The sequence below is a fragment of the Pelodiscus sinensis genome, chromosome 8 (assembly GCF_052426305.1).
Source record: "Pelodiscus sinensis isolate ZL-2025 chromosome 8, ASM5242630v1, whole genome shotgun sequence".
In the NCBI taxonomy this organism is placed as follows: domain Eukaryota; kingdom Metazoa; phylum Chordata; order Testudines; family Trionychidae; genus Pelodiscus; species Pelodiscus sinensis.
In genome coordinates this window covers 62,648,659-62,669,866 of record NC_143059.1, presented here as the reverse complement: position 1 = coordinate 62,669,866, position 21,208 = coordinate 62,648,659, and the positions used below count along the sequence as shown (strand labels likewise).

Genomic DNA, 21,208 nt, shown 5'->3' with positions numbered 1-21,208 from the left:
GTTTTGTTATGACACCCGGATTTTGTGTTTGTTCTTTAAGTTCAGTGTTGTGTTAATAAAGTCATTGTTACTTCAGCCATTTTGTGTTGCACTTGACTAGTAATCCAGTGATAGAGATACAGCAAGGGTGGAGAGCCTGTGTTCATATAGACAAGATTAAGTCTGTGTCCATCAAGTGGGATTTTGCATTACTGTTTTTAACTGGAAGTATGTTTTTAAGAGTCTGCATCTTGCCTATATGATCCAAGAGGACAAGAGAGCAAAACAAGACTAAGGAACCTGGGCTAACCAGAAGGGCTCCCTGAGCCAGACTGAGTCTGCAACGGTTGGCTCTAAAGCCTGAGGTAGCAGATATGGACGAGTCTTAGAGGGATATGGGATGAATCTCAGAAATGGATGGAAAAGGCGAGTGACGGCTTGAACCACACACAGCCTAGAGTTAGATTTTTTTCTTCTGCAGTGCATGCAGTGCTGATGAATGAGTCCCAGCCTGACAAAGCACTATAATTACAGCCCCCTGACTTACAGCTCAGATATCCCACATAGACAAACAGCAGCGCAAGCTCCTCTACAATGCAACATCCCTGTGCCTCAACTCTTCTGTGGAAGGACACCTTTTCTAAATCCATTTAACAGCCAGTTTATGGAGTCTTGGTTTAGTGCATGTCGATTTACAAGGCAACTAGTCAGTAGGCATCTGGAGTGTGCCACATATCGGTATCCAGCTCTAACATCCAGCCAACCAGAACCCAAAGGACAAAGCCAGACATCAAATCCTCAAGAAAAGTACCCCACTGGGTAAAAAGGATCAACTCCCAACACAGAAATACAACAGGGATGAAAGGGGCAGCAAACACAAACTTAAAAGTAGTCTTAATTATCTGTAATTTACAGATGAGCAATCCCTGAAAAATATCCTGTAGCACACCCTAAGGAATCCAGTCACCTTAGCCCAAAAATAGCGTGAAAGCAGCAGTCTCAGTATTAACCAGGCAACAAAGTATGGGTAGAAACCACGAAGTTCAGATCAATTTCCAGACTGGTGCCATGAGTCTAGTGTTTACAAAATATAGGGGCCTTGTAGCCAGATTTGGATTTGGATTTGGATTTTGATAAATAATGCATTCAAGATCTGGGGTTTGGTATGGCCCCTAAGTGACCATAATGAAGCAAATTAACTAACTGAAGCTGTAATAGTTACAAAAATAAAAGAATGCTAAGGAAATACATATTTTCTTTACATATACATTTCAATTGAAACCTAAAATAGATATTATTTCTGCACTAATGCTGCTAAGAACATAAATAACAACAAACTTGACTGCACCAAAAAAAAAGTTCTATAGTGAAACAATATATTCATGGAACAACAAAACAGCCCTTAGATCAGGGGTAAGGTCACTGCAGTGGTAACTCCACTGAACTCAGTGGAGTTACACCAGAGATTAACTTGGCCTTCTATCTCTATAATGCTGCCTTGCACTAGGAGTGATACCTCTGTTGCTTCTGCCAGCAGAGCCAGATTCCTACTGATGCATTTCCATGTAATTTTATTATGATTTATTGCTTCACAGAAAACAAGTTTCAGCAATAATCCCGAGTTTATCAGACCAGTTCAATGGAAACCATCTGAGAATAAAAACAGATAACTTGGAAACAAGTTGTAAATTTTACTGCACAGTTAGATAGTCCCAAGCAATAGGTGATGGCTCTATCCAAGATGACAAGATTATATACTTTCCCCATGCAACTGTCTCTGTGAACTGAGAATAGAAAGAAGGTGCCTCCACGCAGATGGAAATGGAGCAATGACTGACGCATTCACACAAAGAAATATCACTGTCTACGTAATACCAAGGAACAGTGAAGGCAGGGATGTAATTGGAAGCAGTACTGTTCTGAAATGCACTTTCATAAACCAAATTACTCCCAGTCACCAACTATAGTCAAGTGGGATATTTTTTACAGGTTTTATCATGGAGCTCAGGTTTCATCCCTTTGCCATTTGCAATTTACTCACACAATAACCATTCAGCAAAGTACAATAGACTCCACCTCAGAATATCCAGGATGGATGTCCACTCACACCACTCACATCCTCATCTTACCCATCCCGCCGAAGCAAGCAGTGATCTTCTGTGCGTACTGACACAAGCCATTCTCGTAGTAGGACTCCTCAGTAAGAACCTGTTCGCTCATTGCATCAAAGAGAACTGCCTTTCTCTGCACAGCTGACCACGGACAGTTCGCTTGAGACAGAATGCAAGACTGCAGAGGTTTCTCTTCCAGTTTATCTCCATTAATAATTCAGGAACTACATAAAAATCTGATGAGCTCTTAGAACCAGTAGCACAAAGCCACTTTAGGGCTCCTGAAGTAATTATGTTTTAGTCTTTTTTTTAAAAAAACCTAAGATTACCCCACAGTACTCCTATATTTCACTGGCATTATTTCCAAACTGAAACAAAATGTATGCTCCTGATGCATAATGGGAAATATATTGAGGTTTATGTTCAGCTCTGAGAAATATCAGATATAGCCACCCATCTGAAAACCCTCTAGCAGAATGATGAGCATGACAGAAACTATATAACAAGGGTAATACAGCATACTGTATCAAGCAGATACATGCAATACCACACAATGTTTCCTGTCCCTCCTATTACATTATATGTATTATACTCACACACGTGTACTTTGTGTGACTTGAGCATTACTGGTGATATAATATACATTTAGTTACTGGTACCCTGCAGCATGTGATTTTTCAGAGGAAATAAAGCACTAAGGCAATTGCTGAAGCATGAGGCTTGATTAATCATATTGTTATCTTAGCTTACATAAGTATTCACAAGCAGTGACAAAACTGAAATGGCCACCCAGTGCAGTGGCAGGAAGAGTGCCTCGAGATCTCTTACCCTGTCCCTGTTGATGAGAATGGGGAACCAGACTGATCTTGGGGATAAGATGGCTGGCCAAAAGTTGAGGACAGAAAAAGAACTGAGCTGGCATTTTTCATCCCTCAGCCAACTGGTGTGAAGACAGCCTGAGCAGTCTGCGTGCACCTGTTTCAGCTCTGCTTTTCACAGCCAAGGGCACAGCACTGTCACACTAGTGAGAGGAGAAAAAGGAAACTCAAAAGGTAATTATTCTACAGATCACACTAGCAATGATACCCCCCAGCTGAACAAGTGCAAATTGGCTTTAGCCATGTCCTCTCGGGTGTTAAATAATGGCTACAGAAGAACACACACTACTACAAATCAAGACCTCCTCAAAATGAATATATTCCCTGAACAACAGCCTATGCCTGCTGCCTCTCCATTCTCTCAGTGCTCCCTCTTCCTATACCCTCTGGCTATGTCTAGACTGCAAGCCTCTTTCGAAAGAGAGCGTCTAGACTGCACGCGGAATTTCGAAAAAGCAAGCCGCTTTTTCGAAAGAAAGCACCCAGTGAGTCTGGATGCTCTCTTTCTAAAAAGCCTGTTTGCTTTCAAGAACGCCGTCTTTCGAAAGAGCACTTTCGAAAGAAGGCGTTCTTCCTCGTGGAATTAGGTTTACCACCGTCGAAAGAAAAGCCGCATTCTTTCGATTTAATTTCGAAAGAACGCGGCTGCAGTCTAGACGCAGGTGAAGTTTTTTCGAAAAAAAGCTACTTTTTTCAAAAAAAACCCTGAGTCTGGACACAGCCTCTGAGAGAGACGTCAGCTATTTCAGGAAAACAGAGCCAATACAGGACACATTATAACATATATAACATTATACATGAAGGTTAGATTCAGGCTTGTTATTTACAACTGACTTAAAATCTATATTAGATATTTAGGCAGAGATATTACTTACAACCAATTTAAAATTCTAATGATTCATATTTAGTGTAATTGCCATTGTAAAAGCAAAAAAAATATATTAAGCTAAAAGCATTCAGGGGGTTTGCTATCTTTCATTGTGTCAGAGGGCTCTAGGGACTCCATACAGACATGTATTGCTTTCAGCTTATGAGCCTCATTATGAGGCTACATCACATATAAGCAGATATCAAAGTTAACCATTTAGAGCACAAAAGAGTGCCAAAGCTGTGAAGATTTTCACCACAACCTCTTTTTCTTTCACATATAGCCTTAAGTTTTGCCTCCCATATTAAAAGCTCTGAAGTCAAACACTTCATTAAATGAACATTTTGCCGGTTACCTAGCTACTCAGTTATCCACAGATACATTGCTGATAAGGGGCCACATTTGTATCTCAGAATGCAGATTTATGCAATATATGGCCTATGAACTGAATTATGTAGTCAGCTGACATGCAATTAGTGGAGGGGCCAGAACCAGATTTTGTGGTTTTTACACACTTAAATTATGGAGTTACATGCACTCAAGAGAAACATACAGAATATTTGAGGGGGGAAAAGGTGCAAAGAAAAAAAGAATGGCATTTTTATTAGTCTCATTTGGGACGTTGCATATCTTGCCATACTTTGTCAACCATGATTCTTGCTTTTAAAATATAATATATAGCATGCATACAATGGATGTCAATATCATTGCTTTCTAAACTCTCCCAATATGTAGGCAGTACAATCTCAAGTGTCTTAGAAGACAATGCTCATTTCTTTCTTTTTGCTGGCTTTGCTGATCAGGCCTGCCTTCATAAGACCAGCTTCCAATGGGTACCTCCAGCTTTAGCAACTACTATAGATTAGCTGAAAGCTAAATAAAAAAGTTCTGGGAGCATTGGGATTGAAGACCAACCTCTGCTAGGCAATTGTTTTCATGGGTAGTTGCTTAAGACAAGTTTTACTGCATCTTACATTTTCCTTCTCTAATTGAAAGCCAGATTAAAGAGGAGTCTGAAAAGGAACCAAAGAAATGCACTACAAAAAAAGATGAGAGGGATTTAACACACTGAGAAATGAGGCAGTTTGCAGAAACAAGTCAAACTAACAGATCCAGGACATCCTAGGTAGGGTGACAGTCTGTCATTATGTTTTTCGAGAGCCTGTGCTAGACAAGGGAGGGAAGTGTTTAATGCACGTGTCATTGGACAGTACACGTCAACAACATTCAAATTCCAGGCTCCAATAATTCTCTGTCGCTCACTGGCTGCAGGGGGATTTGTGTTGCATGAGGATGGCAAAGCCTTTCAGTCTGAGCTTGTAAATAGTTTGTCTTGCAGAGAGCAAGCACCAGGTCTCCCTTTGCTTTGTTCAGCATGTTGGCCAGCAACCCGCTGTAGAAGGTGCTATGCAAAGGGCTTCCAATCTATCACCCACGCAGGATGTTGGGTGGCATGCATTAACTTCCTGAGTGAAACATAATCTAAAGAGAAGTCATCCAGTTGGGCATACTAGTCTGAGTACAATCCTTAGAGGAAGATACGTCTCAATCAGGCCTGTTTGCAAAGTATTGGACTGTAAAGCTATGTCTACACTGCACTCTAAACTCAAAATAAGATACGCAATTAGTGCTACGTAAATTGCATACTTATCTCAAGACTATTTCTAAATAAAGTGCTATTTCGAGCCATCCCTTACTCCTTGAACAATGAGGTTTACAGGGATGGTGAAATGTGTCCGCTATATTTCAGAATAGCGGACACGTTCCAAAGACGCGGGGTATACAACTTTGATGTATAGACGTACCCTAAGGTTGCTCATGTTTAGCAGTGAAAAATGGCTAAACCCTTGCACAATACTGTGAAGATGTGAACCATTATTTGTCTATAATGCCTATTTCAACTGCAGAAGTGAAGCTTGGTAAATCTGCATGGGATACTAGGCCAGACTTGCATCATTTTGCACATACAGGACTACTGAGTTCTGTCTCTCTCAGGGTCTGATCCAGAATTCAGTTATGTCTGTGGATTTTACATCAGGCTTTTTTTTTAGATTATGCTGAGCCCTGCTTGGGTCTAACAAAGGGAGCACTGGCGGTGCAAAGGACTTCCTTTCCCACCCTGCAGCTCTGCATAGAAAACAGGCTCAGTCCAGGACTTGTATTCCTTGTGTTTGTGTTTCTACCAACATACAGTAATGTACACACCAGAAGCTGAATGTGACTATTCTAACTCATGATAAACATACAGGTAGGTTATGAACAGCCTCAGTGGTTGGGCTTTCTGAAAACAAGCTCCTTGGTTGGATATATAGACTAGGTAATGTTCTCTCCTCATATCAAGAGCTCTCTCGTTCTGTGGTCACTATTAAGCACACGTATGAGGTGGTCAGCACTGAGTTCTCACTGTGTCTGATCAGCTTAGGGAAGGACGATGCATTTCTGATTCTGGAAGGAGAGAGCCAGCCAGGCAGTTGTGAAATGTTACACATCAATTCAGCAGGAAAAAGACATTCTAATGTGAAGTAAAAAATTGGGAAATATTTGTTTTTTAAATCTCAGGTAGTATCTGGAGATACTTGTCTGCAATATCACTAACCATTTGGCTTCAGCACAGAACAGGAATGTATCAGCCCAGTTCAGCAGTGGTTTGGCTATGATGAGTTTGGACAGAGATTTCTCATTTCTTCCCAAGTTGGAGGAGGAAAAAAAATTGGATTGGGTGAATGAGAGTAAGAGCTGAAATGTATAAACATTCCCAGTGAGGCTTCTCCTTAACTAGCTACAGGGATGAACCACACTCTCAGAAGGCATCAGTATAACTGATATTAAAAAAGGGAAATATTTCTAATATGGCCCTAAGAAAAAAAAAGCCATCCAAAAGAATCTAGAGAAACAGAAAATATGTCCTGGGACCATACTGTATTCCGCAAGGAAGTGGAGATGATTAGAAACACAGGGAGCACCTGTCGGTGCACTAGGGCTCAAACACCCATGGGTATAAGGGGGGGACTGCTCAGCACCCACAGATTGTAGACCCTCCGCTGCTTTGAGGCCTCTTCCCAAGGTCCCTGGAAAAGAACAGGTGGGAGATAGTTGGGGTGGGGTCAGAGAAAAGTAGGGGAGAGGAACCTCAGCAGAAGGGGATCAGGGTGTTAGGATGGAGTGAGGATGGAGCATCTTCCAACAAAAACAAAAGTAAGTCGGTGCCTGTGACTGGAAAAATACAAAAAATAGGTTGGGCCCCAAATCAGCAAAACAAGAACACAAAGCACATTTTTATTTACAGGATCAGGCTAAGACATTTCTTTCATCCATAAAGGTATCACTGAAAAACTTCAGAAAGTCAAACACATTAGAAATATGTATGTGATTCAAGTTTCAATTCATATATAAGAATGGGATGACATTAGACATGTTCAAAGGGAGTTAGCCCATGACGTTCTGATCATTTCAGGTAGAGCAACTAGCTGTTCCTCATTAAGAATGTCCTATGACCATCTGTATTTCATTTTACTCATTTTTTCATTCACAATTTTTTTTCGTTCATACCAAAAGATCCATAATAACACAGGGAATCTTTTTGCTTCTATAACATTTATGACCAAGAATAATGGTACCAGAATTATTGCTTTTCTGTCTGAAGAACAAAGTGACAAATTCTCCTCTAATTGATGACATCTGCAGAACCTTTCAACTGAATTAAAGTACTGTGCTCAGCTTCCTGTTATCCTCTATGTAAAATAACTTCCACAGCAGATGAGCCTTTGATAACAAAGGATCAGCTTTGTAGTGCTTTGTAAAACTGGATGTTACAGCATACTGAGCTTCTGGTGACATATTTTCACCCTGTCTGTGGCTTTATAAATTGAGCCTGATTCACACCCCTAAAACCTATCAGCCATACAAGTTTAATCTTCAGCAAAGACAACTACAGCAGATTTTCAGAATCAACATTTAAAAAAAAACATTAAAAGCATACACTTGAGATTTCAGCCAATTATTTTCTCTTATTTTTGTTCAAATCAGCCGTAGTTACCACCATCATCTGTACCTGTTTGTTAGGATCAAATTGTATAGAGTGTCAATCCTCATGCTTCAGACATAACCCAAATACCTGCCTAGTGATAAGAAGTAACTTCTCAAATAGGTGCTCTCTGATCCAGCAATATCTGTGGTCCTGCTGGATCACGGATGTTGCCAGACCAGAGCATCCCGGATTTCAGAGGTTCAACCTGTATATTTGTGAATAATATCCCTAGATCACATTATATTGTATAAAATATACATTGCACTCGCATACAACAACAAACTACTTACAACATCTAACTTGAAGATTTGGAACTCTTAATAAGTTTTCACATTTCCCATTCAATTCACACACTCAACAACTGAAATATTTTTAAACAATCAAACAGAAAACATGAATAAGCAAACAAAAACCTAAAAAGAATTCCCTGAACTCTGTAAGACAACATAATCAAGATAAATAGTACATGGCTTCACTCTGAAAGGTTATGAATCCCCCCCAAAGTAAAACCCTGATTTCTACACAGAACTTCATTTTCTAAAGTCATGCTGGACAATTCAAGTGCACTTAGTTCTCAGTCTATTACAAGGTGGATAATGGATGATACCTTAGAGGATGGAAGATTACTTGTTTACATGTGCTCAAAATTTAGACTGGGATTTCCCAAAGAGCCTAGTTAGTTGCCTAACTCCCTTGGGGTCCTTTTGAACTGATAAATTGGATACTGGACCTCTCTGCTCAACTGGAATTATCTCTGGGTACGGCCCTCTTTCAAAGAAACAATGAAACAGAGATTCTGCTTAGCCTGAACTGGCTTTAAAGAGTTCACAGCACTTCTGGTAAGAATAAGCCTTTGTTTGGGTGTTCTTGGCCAAGATATTTGCTTGCCATTCAGTTCACTGGCTGGCTGCTGCCACAGAAGTGTTTTCATTTCTGTGGTGCTGTATGTCTGGCTTTTGAAACACTTTTTCTGGTGAAGAACACTGCTAATATCCACTGGGATAATTACTGCTGCTTCCAGAATAGCTCAGTGGGGGAGGGGGCCATCCTACTCCCTATTAAGTCAATTGCAAAGCTCATAGACCTTTATCCCCAGAAAGATTTGGGTGCCTAAACCCTGTTGAACTCAATGGGAGTTAGGCACCAAAATATCTTTGAACGTAAGGTTTCATTCTCTGATGTCCTCACAGAACTCCTTCTGTCTTCATCTTCCCAAATTCTTAACCAGAGCTGGTAAGAGAAGAAGACTTCCCCAGTGATTTAGGTGTTGACTTGAGAAACCTGGGTTCAGTTCTCTGCTCTCCCACAGATTCCAAACACAACACGTGCAAATCTTTCCATGCCTCAAGTCCCCATCTGTAAAATGGAGATAATGACACTGCCCTATGTTGGAGAAAATGTTGTGAGGATAATCAAACACTTCAGAAACTGGGAGTCAGACACTGTATTCATGGAGGCCATACAAGTACCCTATTTGGCTCTGAAGAGCACCAGAAAGTGACATTTCAACTAGGAAAAGAAAAGCGGCAGTGCCCTCCTTTCCTTGCTTTTAATTACTTTCTGGTATTTCATTATTAGATTTTCTTTTAATTTTCTGATTCTGGCTGTTATTTAACATTCAAATTGCTCTTTTCCCTCTAAGGACCAAGTTACATGATGAGGCAGAGATAACTCATTCTATACAGTTGCTATGATCTGGGAATTCTATTTTTATCATGGTTCAATTATTCTGCCCCTGAAGAGCAAAATCATTACTAGGCTGGTTGCTGCTACTACTAGAAGAGAGCAGAGTTAGTCAGGTTATGATAATAGATATTGATTAAATGGAATCCTGTTTCCCTTGCTTTTTATCATCTCAAAATGTGTATTTTAGTGTAGTCTGCCTTGAAAAAAATAATCTCTACTCCAAACTATTTTTGGACACAAAAGGACAGAGTGTGCACTAATGGATGAGCCTATTGGGTTGTTACAACAATAAGATTATGTGACTCAGCACTTTATTTCCCGGCAGTGTAATTAAAGACTAAATGTATTGATCTGAAATGCCAAGAATACTGCACCATACATTTTGCAGAATTATACAATTCTGCAGTTCCAATTGCAGAAGGTCAGTGCACTTTCATCATTCGAAGATGGATTTTGCAGTATTATCTGAGTGCCAATAATGTATTCAGTGCTGTGCAAAATACTGTGTAACCCACACACCTAGTGTGGTTACTGAGTACTGCAAGTGGCACCTAGACCACTACAACATTAAGATCAAGAGACCACTACAGCATGGGCTAGGAACCCACTAGCTTTTAGCTCAGAGGGTAGAGGCTCCTATAGTCAGCTCCTGAGGTCCCAGGTTCAAATCCACCTTGGTGGTGGTTACAACTGCATTAAAGATTGCTCTGCCCCAAAACACTTGAAATCTAAACTATGATTCTAGAATTCATTTCACTTGAAGCACATGAATATTCCTATTGACTTTGGTGCAAATGCTCACTTGCTTAAAGTTAAACATGTGCCTTAAGCCTTGTGTACATTTACCACTGTGGAAATGGATCTCCCAGAAGGTCAATTTGGTGGGTCTAGTAAAGACCCACTAAATCAACTGCTGATCATGCTCCCGCTGACTCAAGTACTCCACCAGAGTGACAAGAGTAGGGGGAATCAACGGGAGTGCTTCTCCTGTCAACCCCCCACAGTAGGGATGCCACAGTAAGTCAAACTAAGGTATGTTGCTCCAGCTACACTAGTCACATAGATGGAGTTGCATAACTTAGTTCGACATCACCGCCTAGTGTAGAGCTGGCCTAAGTATCTACAAGATTAGGGCATAGGTAGAAAGGATGGGATACAGAGAAAGCCAACAGCTCTTTGATATTAGATATGATACCTGCTTTTTCCCCAAAAAAAGACGTCCAGAGTGTGCCTAGACTACACCTCTCTGTCGACAGAGAGATGTAGATTAGGCACGTTGAAATTGCTAATGAAGCCGGGATTTAAATATCCAGTGCCTCATTAGCATAAACATGGCTGCTGCTTTTTTTCTAAACAGAGTTTTTAAAAAAACCTGCACTCTATATGCGGATCTGTCAAAAATCCTGTAACCTTCATTTTTTGAGGAATACAGGATCTGTCGAAAAAGCGTTTATTTTCAACAGATCCACATCTAGACTGCTGGGTTTTTTCGAAAAAACTCCGTTTTGAAAAAAAGCGGCAGCCATGTTTATGCTAATGAGGCCGGGATTTAAATGTTAGGAATTGTTCACCAAGATATCACCCTATCATATTATACATTCATACAGCCAAAAAAGGGAGTGCATGAAGTGACGAAAATGAATAGAGACGAAGAAGATGGAATTAATTCCTTTAAATTAGATATTTTTCTTTACTTTCCTCCTCTGGGATTTTGACCCTTTCTCTCCAATGAAGAGTAGAGACTCTTTGTAGAAATGTTTCTTCCCAGATGAAAAAGGAACATTTTACAGCAGCTCTGGGACAGAAATAATTTGTGATATGACAGGATCGGCAGGGTTGAAGTCTGAGTGTTGTCTTGGTCTCTGGACTCATTTTTTGTGCTTTTATAAAAATACAAGCTGTTCTATTCAAGAGCTTTCAAAGTGGCATATAATGAAGGAAACTCCACCCTTGCCATTACCTCACATTAAAACAAGCCACATGCTATTGTATTCACTCTCCTAATGGTGTCATGTGACAAGTGATAAAGAATCACAGAAAAAGGTCACTTGATTCAAACACTGAACATGGAATTTTATCAGAATAAGGAAACAGTGTTGTCCCTAAAGCCACTTTCTCTGCTTCGCTCTGACTAGAGTATTCTCCATCCATTCCCCATGACAGGCTTCCTGTTACAGAGGTAAAGAACTAACACATACACTCTCACAACAAGACTCAAATGTTTCTCATCAGTGCACCAAGATCATCATTCTCTCCAGCATCCCTTATGGGATGACACTTGCAATCAGTTACAGGCTAAGCTAGGACACATAAATTAGTGCGTGGAGCCCTGAGGAAGTTAAGTGTCCAAGAGAGGTCTAAAGCAATCTTTGAGTCAAAGTCTGTCAAAAACAAAACTGAGAACAGGAGGTTACCTTTCTATGTGGCAGAAATCAGGGCCCTGCTCCGGGCTGCCAAAAATGACATCAGACCAACTCATCCACTGCCAACATTACTACTAAAAGCAGCTTTAAATATGCTGTGTTGGCTTCTCTTTGTCTCATAATTAAATGAATCTGACAGTACTGCTGAGACCTTTCTTTTATGGTCAGTGCTATCTTCTAATTAACACATCAGCAGCGCACACCCAGCAGTGATCCATTATCTTAAAAAGCCAGAAGAGTGATAGCTTAGCAAGATGATATCTATGTTATTGGCTTCTTTCTTTAGAGAGAGACTATATTTCATACAGAGGAAACACAAGTCAGGACCCTTGCAGGCACATGGACATAGCAGGGGCAAGATTTCCAATTACATTCAATTAATTACATTTAAGGAACAGAATGACATAGGATAGTGGCAGCATATTATCAGGCAGCACCTAAAATGGTGGTAGCTTGCAAAACTAACTTATCAGTTCTTCAAGACCCTTGATAATAAGTTGTATTGGTCCGGTACAGTTGTCCACTTTTTTCCTATTGCAATGATCTTGGCATGCCACAGACTAGTCAAAACTGGCACCAGTTTAATTGCCCCTTTGAAATCATGAGAGAAGTTTTTGAAGCCAATGAGTCACAACTGCAAAAAAAGGAGAACAACCCGGCGCCGTTTCAGATTTCAGTAGGGGAAGGCAGCTCTAGTAATGATTCCAGGGGCTATTCAGGCACTTAAAAACTTTAGTTTATTTTGGCAGGTAACTTAGCAATTAACTGACAGGAACACTGTATCTTATTGCTAAATTTAAAAAAATAGAAAATTAAGTCACTATTAAACCCACTTAGCTCTAATAACATCATGTTCTGACATCTTGTGACAAGTCTCTTAATGGACACTGGTCAGGTTTAAATTGTACTGTATATTCTTACTTTGTTACTAACTCTGCAGAGAGCAAGTCTCCATCAGGATGCCTGAGGCCTGTCTCAGGCCTGGGAGGGGGCAAATACATCCAAGCTCTGTATAAGAGTATTAGAATGGTCACATGGGGTCAGACCAATGGTCCATCTAGTCTAGTCCAGTGTCCTGTCTTCCAACAGTGGCCAATACCAGGTATTTCTAATTACATTTTTGAATACATAAGATGGAGGTGGCTCTCACTGTGCTATGGGAGACAATTTTTTAACTCTTTTTGCTTCACCTGTTTGTCTGAGACTCTCTCACCCTCCAGTTAACATGATGTGCCATCACCCAGGTATCTAGGCACATATTCCCACAACAGACATTTTCAATTTTTCTGTTTTATTTAAACAAATGAGAGTGGTGAAAGCAGTTTATTTCTAATTGGGGAGCAAAATGAAAAGAAGCCCCCTCAATCCCAAAAGAAAAGCTAATTTTTCCCCACCTCTGCTATGATCATCACTGTACATCAGATAGACTGACAAAGAACCATACAAACAAATGATCAGTGTCAAAACCCTCTGCATTTCATCCTCCACTTTGGTAAGTCACATGCTTGTACAGGCTATTCCATTTCAATGACGTCTTTTCCTAATATAACACAGGATCAGGTCCACAAGAAAGCAAATAAAAAGGTAATTTTAAAAAGTCTACTAATGAAAACTGGCTCATGAGCGTCATCTCGCATTCCTTGGAAATATTTTCAGATGAATCAGTTAAAAGAGGTGCTGACCAGCTTAAGTGCTTATCAGTGGAAACCCGTATGTTATAAACATATGTCATGCACATTTTCAATCTGGAATTAGCTTGGCAGCTTCCCGTTATTTCCCTTTAAGTATGAATGAGCTACAAAATCAACCTATTATGATTTTGCAACCCTGCTTTTTGTGTATTCCAAAGCTTTACAAAATATTCCCCAAAACCAATCAACTGATTCTGTGAGACTTTCTAAAGTCTTCAATATTTCCTTAGCTGCTTACTGGATTATCACTAAAGCAAGACAAGGTCAGATGCAAAATAGAAGTTTTGCAAAACAAACTGAACTATTCTGCTAGTGGGTGAGAACGAGTGTGTGAAACGGGACATAATATAACACCCTAGTCTGTTTTTACTCCCCAGCTACTTGAAATGAGAACCAAACATAACAATCAGTAACCATATACATTAGTCTCAGAGGGGTAGCCGGGTTAGCCTGTATCTGCACAAACAACAAGGAGTTCCGTGGCACCTTAAAGACTAACAGATACATCTGACAAAGTGGTTTCTACCCACAAAAGCTTATGCCCAAATAAATCTGTTAGTCTATAAGGTGCTACAAGACTCCTCGTTGTTTTTCTATATACAGGTTGCACCTCTGTAAACTAAGACTCTTGGTCTGGCAACATCCATGGTTAGGCAGGACTATAGATGTTCCAGGATCAGAGAGTCCTAGTGCACTGTGGGACAGAAATGGGGAAACGGGGGGTGAGGGGGGGCAGTGCAATACAGTGATGGGGCAGAAGCCCAGCACATGGCCCAGCTGGGCCCTGGATGAGGGCAGGTGGGAGCTTGGTGGGGCAGCCTAGCTAGGCTGCCTGGGATGGGTGGGGGAGCTGGGAAGCTTCGGGGGGGGGGGAGCGGATGAATTGGAAAGCTTGGCATTTGGCAAAGCTGGACTGCGGGGGAGTGGGTGGAAGCCCAGTGGGATGGCAAGGCGGGGGATGGGGCTGGCAGCAGGGGAGCAGAAATTATCTCCCCTAGTCCAACGAAATCCCTCATCGAGGACCAGTCAGGTTTCTGAATCTGCCAGGCCAGGGAGGTCCAAACTGTACATTAGATTTTTAACTCATCAATTTCCTTCTAGTCCTGACTAACTGATAGCGCAGACGTGCACTGACCCAGCAGCAGTACAGGGAAGGAAATCATAATTCTCTTCTGATTGGAGCAATGGGAAAGCAGAGGTTTTAATCTACAGTGGGCCCAGACTGACAGTAGATTAAAGCTCCACCTACTCACAGTAAATTCCACCCATTCACAACATACCTGCTTAGAGAGAAGAGCAGTATGTACACAGGCATACTATGTTAATACGTGATATACATACACATACACTCTTTATAGCCTCACTCCCACAAAGGCAAATAGCAGCTGTGAAACAAGCACACCAGTGATGTATTATTTGTGAAGTGCCATGTGTTTGGTGTTGCTACTACTAAATACAAATAAAAGCAGTCCAGGCCCAGAAAAGTTTTCATTCCAAGTATGCAATCCTTTCAGCTCTTATTCCTCAAGTTGGTAGGCTCCACGTCACTGGCCAGGTACAATAACTAGCACAATCACAGCTGAACAATGAGTATATATTTTAAAAAGCTATCCTTCCCCTTTTAATAGGGTTACAGGCAGAAGGCAATTGAGGTTATTGTGGGTCTCTCGGGAGCAGTGAGTCTCTGTGCATAGCGAAAAGGAAGTAGATATCTGTATGCTCCGCCTATCAGCAAGAACTGTTGATCAACCAACTTTCATTTGCTATTCTTAAAACAGAGCCCAGGAACGCTCATCTCTTTGTAACTCTTAAGTAGCAGGTACATGCTGGCACTTCTAGAGTAATAAGACTTCCAACACCTGTGCAGGAAGGGACAGTGTTGCTCTCAAGAACAGCTGCCCGATATCCCTTTAAAAATCTGTTTAAGGGAGAAAATTCAAACATACAACTTAAAGTCTAGCTGTGATAAAAAACAGCAGGGCTAGGAACGGGACCAGTTGTTTACAGATTCCATCAAGAAACACGAAGAAAAATAGCTTAATTAACGTATAAACCAAGCTCTGTTCAACAGAACTTCCTCAGGCTGTTTCCCGTCTGTGAAAATTAACAGCAAAGTCTTTTATACAACTGAAACTATAAAATTTATCACGAGATGTTTACACAGCAGAGATATCTTGGGACAGACCTTTGCAGTTTCCAGAGTTATGCTGTGCTGGTACTTGTAGTTCCATTTGTGCTCTCAAGCAGTAATGTTTCCACAGCTACCGCTTCTCTGACTGAGTAGAGCAAGGTGGCAAGCCGGAGGAAAGACCGGGATCTCCAGCAGCCTTTACTCCTAATATTTTGTGGGCTGAGTAGCACTGAAGGGAGTGGCCCTGTCAAACAGGGAGTGCCTGGGCTCTCAAACAGTTTAAAGGAAGAGAGAGAATTTTCCTCTTTAAGTCCACTTAGTCATTCTGGATGATGGCACAGTGCACCTTTCTAAATGCATTACATTTTCCATTTTATGGCTCATCTGGAAGCAATAGCTAACTAGAGTAACAGTGACAACAGCTTCCTTTTAAATAGCAGCTTTCATCCAAAAAGATCCTAAATCATCATAAAAGATTATTCTAAACGTAGACTTGGCCACCACCTGTTCTACTCCAAGAGTCTGCAGAGTTCTCTGGGCCCCATTTCTACCACACTATTCCTTAGGAAGAAAGAAGACGCATGTTGAGTGAAGCTCATGGGAAATTATGTCTCTAGTCCCACCCATCCCCTCCCCTGCCTAGCATACAAGCCAGATTACCTGTACATTTTATAGACTCTCATCCTGGCACCAAAACATGCTGGGCGGGGGCTCTGCTGCTACTTCTCCTCCAAATGTGTTTTGAAAAGATGCCAACAAATACACCACATACTCTGAGTAGGAGTAGGTAAATCCAGATTTTGACCAATGTTTAGAGTCCTGCAAATCCACAGATATCCACTTTATATTCACAGGTATCTGATGTGGATACCAGAGGCTCATTTTTGCAGACACAGATGAAGATACTCATTTTGTATCTAGAAGTTTGCAAATTTGTGGATATCTGCTTTATATCCATAGGTGTGGATGTGGATATTCACAGGTCATTTTTGCAGGTGCAGATGTAGATATCAATTTCTGTATCCATTAAGGGCTCCACCAACGATGTGTAATTCTCTGCTTCTAACACTAGATCAAACATTTAATTTCCTGAACTTTGAACTTCATTTTTCCTCCCTGACCTCTCATCTTCTCAGCTAGACTGTCAAATACATACACAGGGTCTCACACTTTCTCTTACATATACACTGTCACACACACACAAATTGTCTGTACACCTTTTACTTGCAGTCTGCCATGCTTTGCCTCTGACTTCATATGTTGTTTTCTGATACCATGTGAATGCAAGTACAACACGAGACAGGGCGTTCACTCACTTCAAGCTTTTATGTGTTTGTCTGAAAATGAGTATCCCAGAAGAAATGTTTGAGGGGGTGGGGAAAAGAGGGAGGAGTGATAGTTCTCTGTCTCTTCCAGTGCCCTTTTGATCATCAAAGTGCTTCACACACATTATCTAATTAATCCTACTGCCACCCTTATGAGGTAACCAAGTATAATTATCCCCATTTAAAGAGACTGCGAATTCCCAACCCCTGGAGTTGCTGGGCATTTGCCACACTTTATTGTTTAGCAGCTTTTGGGATCAGGTTCTCAGATACTAGTGAAGAGGGCTAAATAAGTACTCTTCAGTGTACTGAGGCTCTTCAGTGTGCATGAGGGTCGTCATTCAGACTACTGAATTCCTGGTGCCTAGTCCTGTAATCTGTCCACTTGGTTGTATTCTTCTCTTTGTAGCTTTGTTGCCCCTGTCCCCAAAATTATTTGATGTCAATATATATATATATATATATATATATATATATACGGGTGCATCTAGACTATATTCCTCTTTTAAAAGAGCCATGTAAATGAAGGAAATCGAAAATGCAAATGAAGCAGATTTGCAAATCTCACGCTTCATTTGCATAATCACGTCCAATTGCTTTTTCAAAAAAGGGTTTTTTTTTAAAAAAAAAGCAGTTGACACAGTTCTTTTAAAAAAACCCTTTTTCAAAAGAAACCTTATTCCTGAAAAAATTAGGTTAGAGGGTTCTTTCAAAAAAGGGTTGGTTTTTTTTCGAAAGAACCACATACGCCGCTTTTTTTTTTCCGAAAAAAACTTTCAAAAAAGCGATCGGATGCAATTATGCAAATGAAGTGTGAGATTTGTAAATCTTCACTTCATTTGCATTTTCAATTTCCTTCATTTACATTCTTGTAGTCTAGATGCACCCTATATGTTATGCTCCCAAACCAATACTAGCAATGAGTCTATCATATTGTTATAGGACATGTTAATGCACCCTGATACAGTACTGTACAAAGCATGTAAGAGGGGACAATACCCACAGTCCAGTAACCAGTATCTTACACTTAACAGGCAGTACCATGCCCAAAAACCTTTCCACACAAATCTCAGTCACTGAAATGCTCATCTCAGAGGGAAGCAGATATATAATGGACAGTCATGCAAGTTAGCAAATTTATTGGTGCCTATAACTCTGTCAAACTTTAATAATTTATGCTGATGTTTTCTATGCTGCGTAGCTGTTTCAGAGTGATCTTTATGGATGTTTTCAGTAAAAATATTTTCGCTGTTGCCAAGATCAGATGAGGGGAAAATACATTGTTTTGCCCACATTAAGAAATTCATTGTCAGAATGTATTTTAGCAGCTCTAGCTCAATGTTTTGGAGCAGGGACTTGAAATTTGGCAGGCACACCACTCTGATGTGAGGCATCTGCTTTCTACTGTTCCTATGACAAATCACTCAAATTTGGCCAAATTACGAGCCTTAGGGGGGGAAAATATGGTTTGCACATGCTCAATAGAGTCTAGCTTCTAGTTCTCCGAAGAGTCTGTCTGTGATAAGCATGCTCCAGGCCCACATAACTGTGCGTATCCAGGCTGCACATGCACCATTCCCACAGACTGAATGAGCATGCTCCATCTCAGGGGCTGCATGGACTGAGCAGGACTTTCCCTGCAATTGATGTTCGGTGACACAGACGTGCCAGGTGCTAGAGATGAGACCAGGTAGAATATCTCTCCTGTGCTTCTCTCAAAGCTTCTGCTGCTTGCATCTAGGTAAACCAGGGCAGCCTGACTTAGAAGGCAGAAGCCTAATGAGGGGTGGGGAACACGGGGAACTCAGGGTAGGGAGAAAAGAAGCAAAAGGGGATGGTGGAACTGAAATTAAAGACTATTATATGCATAGTGGGGCTGAATTAAGGCTGCACAAGCAAATCTTTGGGGTGCTTACCTCTGCAACCTTAATGTTCATTTAATGTATTTTTTGGATGTAACATAGTCCCAGTGGGGGCAGGCAGCCTCACAAACAAATTCCTAGATGCCAGAAGACAGAGTGGCTAGGCCAATTTTGACACCATTCTGATCTCTCTTGGCTCCAATATGCAGGCACTTTCCATTACTCTTAATGGCGATCTGAAAGAAATTACTGACTAACTTACTCTTGTCGTTCCAGCTGAGCAGTAGAACCTCTAAACTGCTTTACTCGAGGCCCTAGCCGATATCCTCCCAGACTGTCTATCTAGATGCTTCTGTAGCCATCTGAGTGCGTAAGACTCTAAAAAGGATTCTGTCCTCAAAACACCCCTGTGAGGCAGAGAGGTCTCATCTCCATATTACAGACCAGGAACTGAAGCATGAGGTGGATTAGAGGATTTGCTCAAGAGTACAGAAGAAATATGTTGCAGAGCCAAAACCCAGATTTTCTGAGGCCCAGGCTATCTGAGAATATGACTTTAAAAGAGCAACAGGACATCTTATAAGAGAGCTTCCTTATACTGCTCTCACACCATTTTTCTCCTTATCTCTTCACTTTGTGTCACTTGTCCAATGAAATTTTGTATAATGGCCCTGGAGACCCATACAGGGGGCAGTAATAGGCATTTTATTGGGTATTGGGGATGGCAAACAGCAGTAGTGAGAGCATTAGTGAGAGCAGCAAGACTAGCAAATGACAGTATGTTAATTATAAGCACACTCTTACTTAGTGCATCTGCCAACAGCTTTCTTCACCTTTCAGGCTCAGCTGTGGACTCCCGGGCTGCCAATGTTCTCTTCATGTGCTGCTTTCAAGTGTGATCCTCTAGAATCATGGTGTCAAGTATCAGAGGGGTATCAGAGGAGTAGCCGTGTTAGTCTAAATCTGCAAAAGCGGCGAGGAGTCCCGCCAACATGAAGCATATTCTCACCAGCAACTACACACTGCACCATAATAACTCTAACTCAGGAACCAGTCCATACAACAAACCTCGGTGCCAACTCTGCCCACATATATACATCAGCAACACCATCACAAGACCTAACCAGATCAGCCATACTGTTACTGGTTCATTCTCCTGCACATCTACCAACGTAATATATGCCATCATGTGCCAACAATGCCCCACTGCTATATACATCGGCCAAACTGGACAGTCCCTACGTAAAAGAATCAATGGACACAAATCAGATATTAGGAATGGCAACATACAAAAACCTGTAGGGGAACACTTCAGTCTCCCTGGACACACAATTGCAGATATAAAGGTAGCCATCCTGCAGCAAAAAAACTTCAGGACCAAACTCATACAGTTACCTACATGCTTCCAGCTCCCAACCAGAACACACCACACGATCCATCGTCTATAGCCAAGCCCTTCGATACAACCGCATCTGCTCTAATCCCACTGACAGAGACCAGAAGCTTCAGGATCTCTACCAAGCATTTATAAACCTCAACTACCCACCCAGAGAAATAAAAAAGCAAATTGAAAGAGCCAGACGAATACCTAGAAACCATCTACTTCAAGACAGACCCAAGAAAACCAACAATAGAACACCACTTGTCATCACCTACAACCCCCAACTTAAACCTGTCCAACACATTATCAATAAACTACAGCCTATATTGGAACAGGATACCATACTCAAAGAGGCTCTGGGAGACAGACCCATAGTCTCCTATAGACAACCAACTAACCTCAAGATGATTCTTACCAACCACCACAGGACATACCACACTAATACCAACCCTGGTACCTTCCCTTGCAACAAACCCCGTTGCCAGCTTTGTCCACATATTCATTCTGCTGATACCATTATTGGATCTAACCAAGTGAGTTATAAGATCAAGAACACATATTCCTGCGCATCCAGAAATATAATCTATGCTATCATGTGCCGAAAGTGTCTGTCTGCTATGTACATTGGACAAACATCTCAGACACTTCACCAAAGGATTAATGCCCACAAAACAGATATCAGACAAGATCACAAAGAGAAAACAGTTTCTTGCCATTTTAACCAGAAAGGACACTCTCTCAATGACTTAACCACCTGCATTCTGCTACAAAGACCTTTTACATCTGCACTTGAAAGGGAATCCTCTGAACTGTCATTCATGTTAAAATTCGACACTTTCCAAAAAG

General features: G+C 41.1%; 1 protein-coding gene across 9 annotated transcripts in view; it reads right to left on the bottom strand.

The window, feature by feature from the left end:
• The window catches only part of ABLIM1 (actin binding LIM protein 1), a 324,103-nt gene that overhangs the window by 227,983 nt on the left and 74,912 nt on the right, over positions 1 to 21,208 (bottom strand). For 3 of the 9 annotated variants that reach the window (XR_012905697.2, XR_012905707.2, XM_089780202.1), the window contains exon 1: positions 15,849 to 16,003. The exons of 1 other annotated variant lie outside the window; for it this stretch is intronic. Coding sequence is in view for 1 of the 8 variants with exons in the window: in XM_089780202.1 (XP_089636328.1) it covers positions 15,849 to 15,894 (46 nt within the window). In the remaining 7 variants the exon portion in view is untranslated. Of the gene's footprint in view, positions 1 to 15,848; positions 16,004 to 21,208 lie in introns of those variants that run through there. 5 more of the 9 variants (XR_012905698.2, XR_012905704.2, XR_012905705.2 and 2 more) reach the window with 2 other exon arrangements.